Below are 13,293 nucleotides of genomic sequence, written 5' to 3'. Positions count from 1 at the left end.
ACAGTACTTTCTTTTTATGCACAGAAAAAAATCCCGTCCCGTCCCGTCCCGAAAATCGGGAAGGAAATAAAAATCCCGTCCCGTCCCGTCCCGAACTAAAAATTCAATCCCGTCCATCCCTAGTTTCTTTTGTTAATAATTTGATATTACTTGGACTTTTTAAATATTTTACTTAGGGATTATATAATGAGGATAAAACTCTAATTAATTAAATTGTTATTATTATTGCTAAATTGTTGTTGTTATTATTGTTAAATTGTTATTCAGCCATTTCTATCCATCACGATCGTCCGGTATAAATGGACCACCTTTCTTGTCTCGAAAAAGAAGCTGGCCGCCCGCCATTTTAGGTTTGTTTTCTTCCTGAACACGTTGGCTACCCCAAAATGAAGTGAGTGTTTAAGTTATTCTCAGTTAATACGTTTAAATATTTACATCTAACAAAACTTTATTTAAATCAACTTATCAAAAACATAGAATTTGATGTTAGTTTGTTAGGTTAGGTTAGGTTAGGTTTGTTGTAATAAGATAAGTTAGTATATATATATACAAAAATATACAAAAATTATAGATAAATCATAGATATTATGAACTGTGGTAAAGATTTTACTTAAGGTTATGTCTCCAGCTAGTATGTCAAAACAGCTTAAAAGTACAATGTAATTAAAAATCCACCACATTACCAATGCGGTCTCCTTATTTATTGGCTTGGGTACAGCAGAGAACAGTTCATTGATTCGTCTCTGCTTGAGAACGTCATTCTTTTCCAACATCTTCTTGTGAAGCCAGTCTGGGTGTCTGACTCTGGGCACTGGGTTGGCAAGCTATAACACAACACAGTTATTGGTTATTTATCACTTTAATTCCATATCAGTGATGCCAGTACCTGACAGCTCAATGCTGCTATCAGGGTCTATCAAACCTGTATAAAGTAGTGATGTGTCGGTTCCAACGGTTCTTGGGAAAATAAACGGGACCGAGAACCGTTGGAAAATTGTCGGTTCTTCTGTCCAATGGTTCCATCTTCTACTTATGTATTTTTTAGTTCTTAAAAATATTTGTTCTTTTTTTAACTACCCTCTAATAGCTATAATAATAAAATAAAAAAATGCATAAATGATGATCTTATAAATAAGTGATGATAACATAGACGTTTTCAGCAATCAACCTACACCAAGCTATTTAAGCGTCCACGGCGTCGGCAGCTGTTTGTTATGTAGGATTGACTGGACAAACAAATCACTGGAATTGGATCTGTTCTGCTGTGTCAGGTCAACAACCATTATTAATATATTCAAAATTAGTTGTGAATGATTATAACCTTGCTCCTTTGTTTATGTTGTACTCTAGTTAATTATAATATGATTTTATTTGTTTGAACTATGTTTATAGTTGTAATTATGTTATACTAGCAGAGTACCCGTCCTTCGTACGGGGTTGGCATATAAGTATAAAATGCTTATTGCAGTTATACTCAAGCTTTGTGTTTGCAATGAGGGAGGACACAGTTTAATAAAATTTGCTTCTTTAAATTTACAGTATTCTAAATTATAAGAAAATACCCCCGCCGCAGCAAACCTGCCGACTAAGCGAATTTCTATTTGTCTGAATAGATTTTTAAATTAGGTTTAATGAGTACCTAGGTTTGCTGCCAAAAGGAAACTAATAAAGTGTATTTTTTTTGGAAAATATTAATAACTTAGTATAAAATAAATAAATTTGCCAAGTTTGATCAAAATATATCCATAAACAAGCAAACTACAACATTTTACAATATTCTCCATAAGAATAGCATGGGAATTTTAAATTTACAATTTTTGTAATTTTCTCCGTTACCAATAACCATACAAAATACTTTGATATACTAAATTATTTGTTTTTTTAAGCTCTTTAAAAAGGTTTAGAGGGAAATTAGAAAATTTTGTGTTTCGAGGGTCAAAAATTAGAAAAACCATTTTTTACCCCATAAAACCCCCAGTAAAACCCTGTTCCCATGGTCCGATCATGCTGGTTTGCGAACTCATTCAAGTTTATCCCGCCTTACACCTTTAAACCAAATTTCATCAAGTTCGGACAAAAATTACTCAAGTTATCGCGTTCACGGACGTATATATATATATATATATATATAAGTCTTTAATAAACTTAGTACCCAAGTAAAATTATTTAATGGATATGGAAATAGCAATTAAAAAACAAAACGATGATGTTCAAGATCCAATGAGATTTAATTTCATTCACGAATTTGATAAATTAGGTAACAACACTATTAACAAAACAACAAAATCAGAAACAAGAGAAAACATAACACTAATTGAATCCATAACAGACAAATTGAAAGAAAATAATTCAATCATAACTAAAGCTGATAAAAGCAATTCAGTTGTTATAATATCTAAAAATGAATACAACAACAAAGTTAAAACTTTCATAGAAAACAATGAATATAAAATTTTAACAAAAGACCCAACGGATGAATTTTCAAAAGCAATAAATGATACTATAACGAAATGCAAAAGTATCAATAAGAAAGATCAAATCCTATTAAAAGCAACAAATTCAAAAGCACCAAATTTAAGAGGACAGCCCAAAACCCACAAAAAGGACATACCAATTCGACCTGTAGTAAACTTCATAAATTCACCTTCATACAAACTATCAAAATACTTAAACAACAAAATCAAAAATAATGTAAATTTAGAATCTGATTCTTCTTTGAAAAACACCCAAGATCTTATCAACAAAATTAAAGATATAGATATTCCTAGCGATGTTTTACTCTTATCTTTCGATCTAAACAATATGTATACGAATATTCCAACCAAAGAAACATTATCTATATTGAAAAGAAACCTAATAAACCACAACAAATTGAAAATAAATGAAATAAATGATATTATCAAACTTACAGAGGTAACTGTTAAGCAGAATTACTTTAGTTATGATTCGTCTTTCTATCTTCAAGAAGATGGTCTACCAATGGGATCTCCCCTTTCAGGGCTTTTATCAGAACTCTTTATGACAGAAATGGAAAAATCCAAAATTATTAATGCAACAAATCCATTCATAAACAACATTGTTTATTGGTATAGATATGTAGATGACATTTTATGTTTATTTAAAGGAAATGACAATGAATCTGAACAATTATTAACATATCTCAACAATATTAATAAGAAAATTAAATTCACCAAAGAAACCCAACAAAAAGAAATCAATTTCCTAGATCTAACAATTTCCATCCAAAACAACAAACATTCTTTTAACATATTCAGAAAACCCACAACTACAGACATAATAATTCCAAAAAATTCGAATCATCCATGGACACACAAAATTGCAACTTTTCATTCATTAATACACAGATTAGTCAACGTTCCTTTAAATAAAGAAAATTACAAGAAAGAAGTCGACACTATAAAATATCTAGCTGAAAAAAATGGATATAGAAGCAAAATGATTGATAATATGATCAAGAAGAAAATTAAGAAAAGAAATGAATTAAAATCAAACTTAGAAAACAATTCGAAACACAAAGAAGAAAAGAAATTCATGTGCGTCCCATACAACAACAATTTTAACAAAGCAATCAGGAAAACATTCAAACATACCCCAGTAAAATTAAGCTACAGAACAAAAAATAACATTTTTAAAATCATACAAAATAAAACCAACAATCCTATAACAAACAATACAGCAAACATATACAATGCATCTGGTATCTACAAAATTACATGTTCTGACTGTGACAAATACTACATTGGACAAACCTATCGAAATTTTAAAGTTAGATTCAACGAACATATACAGGCATATAAATCGAAGAACAAAACATCAATGAAATCAAATTTTGCAGATCATTTACTAAAATCCAAACATAAGTTTACTAAGATCGAAGAAAACTTGACAATATTAGAAATTGAAAAAGACAGAGAAAAATTGAATGTAAAAGAAGAAATTAATATTTATATGAACTTCAAAAATAACAAATCAAATATTTTAAATACAATGATTCCAAAATTGAATAATCCAATATATGAAACAATAGAAAAATTGAGAAAATATTAATGAAAATAAGTACAACACATCATATAGTATATAAATTAATCAATGAAAACAAAATTATGTTACAAGTTAGAAAAGTTTTATAAAAACATATGTTATTTATTTATTTACATATCTTATTTTGATTTTTGTTTACTTTGAAAATGGCCTTAGAGCCGAAACTATAGTCAGTAAATATTTTAATAAATAATTTTACTTGGGTACTAAGTTTATTAATGTTTAATCTTTATTTATATATAGTAGCCCTATTTTTATATTTTTAAAATATATAAGTCAATATATATATATATATATATATATATATATATATACATATATTAAAATTTGAACGAAAGGCGTTTTTGGCCTCTGGGGACATCAAAATGAAAAAGTAAATCGGTCCCGGGTCTAGGTCTTACCGTGCCACCTACGGTAATAGCTACTTCCCTATAGGGAAATTCGCTAACACAAAATATCGCAAATTATTCATGAAATTAAAAACATAAACGTAACTGAAAACAATCCTACTTTGACAGTTAGTTCTCATTGTGTATGACAGTTTTTTGTTGAATTAGCTGTTTTCATAAATGCAAAAAAATTTAGTGCTGTTAGTAAATCTTATAACTTTTTAATTTTTTTGCATATCATAGAACCAACTTTTTTAGTTGAAACAGCTGACTGAATTCTTTAATTCCCCTTAAAATATGAATACTCATAAGGTTAACATGGGGAACTACAGAGCCACTGAGGCGGGGCCCAAAAGGATTTTTGAGATAAGAATATGCCTATATGTTAATCGGGAATGTGAGCTATCATCCTGCCAAATTTCAGCCCAATCCGTCCAGTAGTTAATGCGTGATTGAACTTCAAACTAACAAACAAACTTTCACATTTATAATAGTAAGATAGGCTAGTCGTATGTATTGTACTGGACATCAACAAGATGCGCAGTAGGTTTTGGCGTCAGCAACCAAACATTGCCATGACGTCAGAAGTAAAGATGGCGTCTGCTGAGATGCGCATATGGCATTAATAACCCATTTATTTCAAATTACAAATTAGCAATAATTGACATCGTCACAAGAAATACAATAAGTATGGAATAAACCAATACGTACAATTCTTAGGGCCTAACAATCAGAAAAAGTAAAAGCACATGACAGGTAGACCTACATTGAATACATTAGTCCATTCAATAGCCAAAATCTTCACACAACCCAGTAACCCACTTCCAGCTCAGCAGACGACCGATGACAAACGCTCGGGCTTGTTACTTTGAGGTTTGAGGTTATGTTATATGTTGTTTTGGTTATCACAAGACAATGAGTTCTATCTCGAGTTGTCGGTTTATACTTCTCACACCGTTTTCTCTCACGTTTTTGGGACGGATTATTGGTCTAATGTGACATTCTGCAGATTTACAAAGTATAGAAAACATCATTGATGCACTAAGCAGCGCGAGGCCCTAGCTCACGTTCAGATGTTGCCGGCGAGTTAATAGGGAAATTAGGCTATATAACTCTGTAAAAGGTGTACGACACATTTACTGAATAGCTAAATTAAATTTTACATTTATTTATCACCATACATAATTCAGTAGAACCTTGAACCAAGAATTACGTTACATAAGCTCATTATCCCAAGTAAAATACCAAAATAATTTTTTTAAATGTAATTAAATCGTAATCGCAGTTTGTTAAGGAATATATGTTTTCACCACACTATGATGTTTTTGGCTGTATTACATACGTTAATTGGTGGCTGAAAGTTAAGTTTTGCTGGCCATGCCAGCTGTCATCGTAATTTGGGGACCGAGCAGGTTTTTACAGGCCGGGGCCGCAAAATCAGCTGTCCGCTTACTTACTTAAAACATGAATGCATTTTAAATACACAATCAAAATCCATAACATTGCAATAGAATTGTGTTATTGTCACCGTTGCCTAGCAACTATTAATTTTTATTTTTGCTGATTCCTCAAATTATTTATTCACATAACCTTAAAGTTGTAGTTGTGTTGACTATCAGTGTGCATTATTATAGTGGTGAATAGTGGTAATAGGGTATAGTGTGGTGAAAAATAGCGTTCGTACCACGGACCGAAATGGTTTTGCAGCTCTCGATCGATTTAAGTTCTCGACTTCGTCTCGAACTTAAAAACTATCTCGATCCGGCAAAACCTCATTTTTGGCCCTAGGTACGAAATATACTATTGCGTAACACATTTTGTTTACAAGTGGAGCATTGCACAGCATTGTATTGTAAAAGGGAGAGCTAAGAGGGGAGGGTCCATGAACTTGAGTTGGCCCGGGCCGGCTGGAGACAGTGATTTATGGTTTGTTTACATCCTACTGCCCTTCCTTCCGAGAAAAATTCCTTGCAGTTTCAAAAACATTAACTTGTATTGGTAATTAACCCTTCGTCTTAGCACCTAAATAATTACATGAAGGGTCGCACTGTATCTGATTGATACAGATAAATTCACTTATCGTTTTCATGTCCTTGCAATGATTTGTTTGACTGTTATAATGTTAATGTTTTAAAATATTATATGACTAATTACTAGGGATGGACGGGTCCCGAAATTTCGGGAATTTTTCGGGAAAAAAATATTCCCGATTATCGGGACGGGATTACATTTGATTCGGGAATTTTTCGGGACGGGATTTGGTCCGATCGTCGGCGATTTTGCCGCTTCGCGAGTGCCGATGACGCCGCTATTGCGAGCGATAGGTCCGCGAACGCAGGAGACGAAGTCATTTCGACGATCGCGCCGTGACCGCGGGGTCCTACCGACGATCGCGCCGTGAACGCGAGTCATACCGGCGATCACCCCGTGACCGCGGAGTCATACCGGCGATCACCCCGTGACCGCGGAGTCATACCGACGATCACGACGTGACCGTGGAGTCATACCGACGATCGCAACGTGACCGCGAGTCATAACGAAGATCGCGCTGTGACCGTGATTATTGGACCAACGATCGCACCGTGACCGCGAGTCATACCGACGATCGCGTCGTGACCGCGGAGTCATGCCGACGATCGTGCCGTGACACGAGGCATACCGACGATCACGACGTGACCGTGGAGTCATACCGACGATCGCAACGTGACCGCGAGTTATAACGAAGATCGCGCTGTGACCGTGATTATTGGACCAACGATCGCACCGTGACCGCGAGTCATACCGACGATCGCGTCGTGACCGCGGAGTCATGCCGACCATCGCGCCGTGACCGCGAGTCATACCGACGATCGCGCCGTGACCGCGGAGTCATGCCGACGATCGCGCCGTGACCGCGGAGTCATGCCGACGATCGCGCCGTGACCGCGGAGTCATGCCGACGATCGCGCCGTGACCGCGGAGTCATGCCGACGATCGCGCCGTGACCGCGAGTCATACCGACGATCGCGCCGTGACCGCGGAGTCATGCCGACGATCGCGCCGTGACCGCGGAGTCATACCGACGATCGCGCCGTGACCGCGGAGTCATGCCGACGATCGCGCCGTGACCGCGGAGTCATGCCGACGATCGCGCCGTGACCGCGGAGTCATGCCGACGATCGCGCCGTGACCGTGAGTCATGCCGACGATCGCGCCGTGACCGCGAGTCATACTGACGATCGCGCCGTGACCGCGAGTCATACCGACGATCGCGCCGTGACCGCGGAGTCATGCCGACGATCGCGCCGTGACCGCGGAGTCATGCCGACGATCGCGCCGTGACCGCGGAGTCATGCCGACGATCGCGCCGTGACCGTGAGTCATACTGTCGATCATGCCGTGACCGCGAGTCATACCGACGATCATCCCGTGACCGCGAGTCATACCGACGATCGCACCGTGACCGTGAGTCACAAGTTTCTATAGGTACCTGTATATTGTTACCCATTTTTTTGGTTTTTATAGATCAGTACCACAAACGGTAAAAATTGATTTTGTATGTCTTTTTTTGGTAACTGCAATACTCAAGACTTTCTTTTTATGCACAGAAAAAATCCCGTCCCGTCCCGTCCCGAAAATTGGGAAGGAAATAAAATTCCCGTCCCGTCCCGTCCCGAACTAAAAATTCAATCCCGTCCATCCCTACTAATTACGTTGTATTTGGATTTTGGAATATTATATATATCAGACAAACAGGTCGTTCTAATGAGAAACAGTTTAATGAACACCTACCTGAGCATCAATTGAAAACACAACACTCTACGTTCACTGAACACCTGATTAATGAAAACACAACGTCAACAGCTGCAGTGATAGCATGGATATTTTACACAAAAGTACTAAAGGCTCCTAAATGAACGTCCTAGAAAGCTATGAAATCTACAAAGCAACAAAAAAAATATCCCAACAACATTTTAAATTAAAAGCTCAATTTTGGCCTTAATATAATATTTGACAGGATTGAGGATATAGATAACAAAGACCCAACCAATAATATTTACCAGCTGTTTCACCACCAGCGCGACCGACAGAGGGTTAAAAAAAGTTATTACTATATGACTTTTTGTTGTAAAATAATAATTTATCTGCTTCTTTAAATTACTCCTGTTCACTTATCTTTTGTTGCACTTCTATGAAAATAATTGTTGAACCAGTATCAAATGTAAAAAGATTAGATCCTGAATGAATGATGATTTTAGTGTTCTTAAATATGAATTTGTAGACAATATACTGTTGTTTTACAGTTATGCCTATCATATAACAGTTTTTAAAAACATTATTTAACCGAATTTGATTATAATATGTAAGTATATAGTTGAATTGTAATGTTGAATTTAAAAAAGAGACAAGACACTTCATAACGTATGTATTAAAGTTAGGGTATGTAGTCTAATCTAATCTTGCTTCAAAATATAATAATACCCTCACATGAAGTAAAAGTTACAATTTTAATCATGAGTACCCTCTTTTCATGACTGGGGAGAAACTGAAAAGCCAAAAACCGACAACCGAGAACCAATTAAAAACAAACCATAACCGAAACCGAACCGATAAAATGAGCAACCGACCAATAACTTATTTCAGTCCATAGTTGATATGCAGAAGGCTCCCAAATTATTGTTTTCAAAACATCACATTACATTTGAAGAAATTAAAATTGAAAATGAAATTAAAATGTGAATGAGGGTGCACAATAAGCTGTTTCAGCTGCGATGCAATCCCATGGTCACTTGTAAGCCTGGCCCTCTGTTGAAAAAAAAGATAATTAATCGGGGTTAATTCAAATTATATTTTAGATAGTTCAAAGTTTTTACGTGGAAAAAGACAATCAAAAATCAAACCAGGCAAGGAATTCCTGTAAAAAAAATTGTATCATTGTTCTGCGCTTTGAATCCCTCCTTGTCATCTCTTTAGGGAAGTGGTGCATGTCTAAATATAGCTTCAAGGTCGCACCCACCCCTTCCTCCTGCCATACTCGACTCACTGTGGCCAGAACTCCTTTCGAGGTCATTGCCCAACCAATCCCTCACTTCTATTGTTTTGCCTTTCTAGTGTTTCTATTCTGCCTTTTTGAAACATTAAATCTATTGCTTACACAACAGTACAGTAGGAGATACAATGGTGACGCAGCACCACAGTACTAGGAACCGGGAACCGTTTTCGGCCAAGAACCGAACCGAGAAATTGGAACCGACACATCACTAGTATAAAGCAGACCTCTGACCATTTAAACTAAACTAAAGATGTATTGAGTACAATTAGTTCTATTGTTAGGGACAGAAGAATGGAAAATTACAAAATGAAGTGGGAAGAGAATGATTTTTTAAAGTATAATAATAATATACTATGTATCTGAACTTTACAACAACAACCAGACCCAAATGCACAAGTTATTCTTAAATATCCCAAAAGCTAAAAAAGAAGCACCTACCTGCGACCAATCACATCTTTTTCAAATCTTTTTTGTTGTTGTTATGATGTGAGGTTGTGGTTGGTCTTGGAAGACCTGGGTCTTTAGTCTTTGTTTTTGGTGAAATAGAGTTGCTTGTGTTCATTGAGCTGGATTTTTTTGTCAACTTTTGTTTAATCAATAATGGCAGTTGCAAACTTTAAACAAGTCCAAACATTATAGCAACAGTGAAGCAAGGGATTTGAGTATTTGCAGAGAAGGTAAATGTACCAGGTGATAAAAGAGCATGAATAACCTATAGGAAAGCGATTGCTGGAAATACCATGACTAATGAGTAACCAGGTGAGGTAAGATCTAAGGAAGCTAAGAGCAGTAGCCCAGGACTCCTGGAAAAATTCACACATTTTCCCCGGTTTAACCGGTTGTCAATCCCGATCTTCAAGTGTACCTTTTTACTAGGGGAGATCAATGATATTGCCTAGTTTGAGTTAGAATTCAAATATAGGTAGTAAAAAAATAAATTTTATTCAATAACAGAGTACGTAAATGACCATTTTTTTTTTGTGACTGATTGAATATTAATTTTAGTTTTAATTTTGAATCTTGTAGTTATCTAAGAAATGACAATGTCATCTGCTTCACCAGCTTTGCTGGAAATGTGGAATAGATTATGGCAGTAAAGTGATATTATATCTAAATTTTTACGTAACCGTGGAAGGTGTTCACAGTTTTCGCATGCCGTGGAATATGTTCACAATTTTGCTGTGACAGTAGATGGTGTTTTTAATTTTGCCATACATGCTGAAGATATCCTCAATAATTAGGGATGGGTCAATTCCAAAAGTCGATTCTCAATTCCACCGATTCTCGGCTTTGGAATAAGGATCAAGAATCAACCTCTTAACACGTTCGCTGCTGACCGCTAGATGCCAGGTCGATTCCGATACCGATACCTGACTCGTTTGCAAAGTTCCGTGCATTTGGAAAATTACCACTAGTACCGCGATCGCGCAAGACAACAACGACGTTTCCAAGACGATGATAATGTCTATATGGTCGATGGACGTGCGAGACGATCAGAATTCAGCCGCGATCGAGGAAGACACCGATAATGCCTACACGACCACAGGAGAAGTTATGATTTTGCCGTGGCTGCGGGAGACAATGACGATGTCTACACAACCATAGGAAATGTTTTTAACATAATGGAAGTAATGGAACTAATAGAATCGAGAATTAAGAATACATTTCAAAGAATCGGAATCAAAACTGTCTGGAATCGCATCACTATCCTCAATTTTACCTTAACCAGAGAAGATGTCTTCAATTTTACTGTTACCACAGAAGATGCCATCGATTTTACTGTGACCGCGGATGGGAAAGAGTCCATCCTGGCACAAAATCACAAATCATTTTATAAAGTACTGTAAACAAATCATAAAAAATGTTCGACTATTATGAAGTTATATGTTTTCTTGGGCTCGAACAGACTTGTTCTTTTTTATGATTTAATTTCCAAAAGATTTTAATTTCCAAAAAATACAAATTTACAAACTCATCTCTCATTTAGAAAGACTGCTACCAACGAAGTTCACTTTACTCAAAAGTTATTTTTTAAGATATAACAACAATGATAACTTAGGCCAAAACAACTAAGTAAAAGTCAAGAGGTGCTAAATAACTAAACAATGAAATACCGACCCCTTGCATAGCAGCAGGAATAGTGATGATCTTCTGTACTGCCCCACCCAGCCTCTCAATGTAGTAGTTCCAGTCCAACACTTGTCGAATGTCTACGTTGTTTATGGAGTTATCTTTCAGCCATTTGCGAAGATAATGTCTCTTGACGCTTGGTTCTGCCTGGAATATCGCAAGTGGAATGGCTCTGAAAAAGGATTGTACGATTAATACTATAACAAAATATGAAAATAACACAACTTTCTTTTGGTTCAAATATAAATTTCTACATGATTAATTAGTGATAAGTCTATGCCCAATCTCAAACCAATGACTCTCAAAAATTCATGTTGATTAACTCTTCATGGGTGTCTTCAATTTTAAAACTCGATCAGTGGCACAAGGAGTTTTTTTTTTTTTTCGGGTATTAAAACATTAGACAAACAATGTAATTTTATAATGTATACATACAAAAACTATTAAAACCATGTATAGTTGATACAATTGTACATGGAATTAAAAAAAAAAAACTCTTACTTTACATATTTAAAAAAAATATATAGCAAACAAAAACAAAAACACCATAGGTGACACTCGGAACTACACTCCAGGAATCCACCGTGACACATAGAGCTGGTCTCCGTGTTACGCAACTCTTCAGGCTTCAACTGATTAACCCCACAGAGGTCACACTTAATTGAAAACCTGTGGAGACCCACATGGTCTTTCCGACCTGGTATATTAATAATATTTCATTATAAGCATTATATTTTAATTCCTGAAAAGCGTAAAAATAGTTTTAAGTGTTTAATTTAGAACCTTCTGAATATGGTAAAGATAACAAAACTAAAATTGACAGTTGTAATAAGACCATACACTTTGAATTGTTTTTTATTTGTTTTTTCAGGAAACAGTTTCTCATATAAATTAATTATGCCTCAGAAGTTTTCTTTTTATGTACCGTATCTATAAATGACAAATATATATGAAACAAACTGTGTAATAAACTATGAAAAATACATAGTTTACTAAAAGTAGTTCAGTTATAAATTATTTTAAATCACTGTCATTGTAAGGATAAAATTCCTTTTAAGTTTTACCATTACCATTACCATTACCAACTGGCGATCGTTGACCAGATGTCTGGATTGATCTTGTCAAATAAAATTTACTTTTAAGAATTAATAAACTAATATTTACAGTATAAAAATTGAAAAGGTGTCTTAGAAAATATCCTGCAAGCCTCACTAAACATGCAACATCTTCATGTCTCTCAACTCGATGAATCCTATTTTGCTTATTAGATTCCACGTCTAACCACTGAGAGGTACATAATACTTCACTGTGGCCCAGCACATGATTTAAGGACAATACTAATAAATTAAAACTGTATCCAATCAACAATTAAAAGTAAAATAAGCATTAATTTACTAAACACAAGGAGACGTACACGGTGTAAATGACCAGTACATGAATAAAAGCTCTCACTAGACTGAAATGAGGAGGTGGAGGAAGGCAAAAATTATTCACTGTGTTCCTGGAGTGTTGTGTATTATGCATATATATTTTTTACGCAAAAAAAGTATTAGCCAGGTAATTTTACAGCTATGCATTCTCTCGTGGGATAATAGGGGTTGTGCGGGGGAGGTGTGAGAGCAAAATAATGTTTAATCGGTTCACAGAAAGAGACACGTGATGTAATGTTACTCTTAAAAC

General features: G+C 35.7%; 1 protein-coding gene across 1 annotated transcript in view; it reads right to left on the bottom strand.

Annotated features, from left to right (window-relative positions):
- LOC128983180 (DNA polymerase epsilon catalytic subunit 1) overlaps window positions 1-13,293 on the bottom strand; it is a 249,705-nt gene that overhangs the window by 92,320 nt on the left and 144,092 nt on the right. The window contains exons 20-21 of the mRNA XM_054402367.1: window positions 11,602-11,785; window positions 684-824 (exon numbers count right to left, since the gene is read on the bottom strand). Coding sequence (XP_054258342.1) covers window positions 684-824; window positions 11,602-11,785 — 325 coding nt within the window. The remainder of the gene's footprint in view (window positions 1-683; window positions 825-11,601; window positions 11,786-13,293) is intronic.

The sequence above is a fragment of the Macrosteles quadrilineatus genome, unplaced genomic scaffold (assembly GCF_028750875.1).
Source record: "Macrosteles quadrilineatus isolate MER2022 unplaced genomic scaffold, UCM_ALF_1.0 Scaffold_1__1_contigs__length_201487025, whole genome shotgun sequence".
Taxonomy (NCBI): domain Eukaryota; kingdom Metazoa; phylum Arthropoda; class Insecta; order Hemiptera; family Cicadellidae; genus Macrosteles; species Macrosteles quadrilineatus.
The sequence above is the reverse complement of the archived record's forward strand: the minus strand, read 5'-3'. Positions and strand labels throughout refer to the sequence as shown.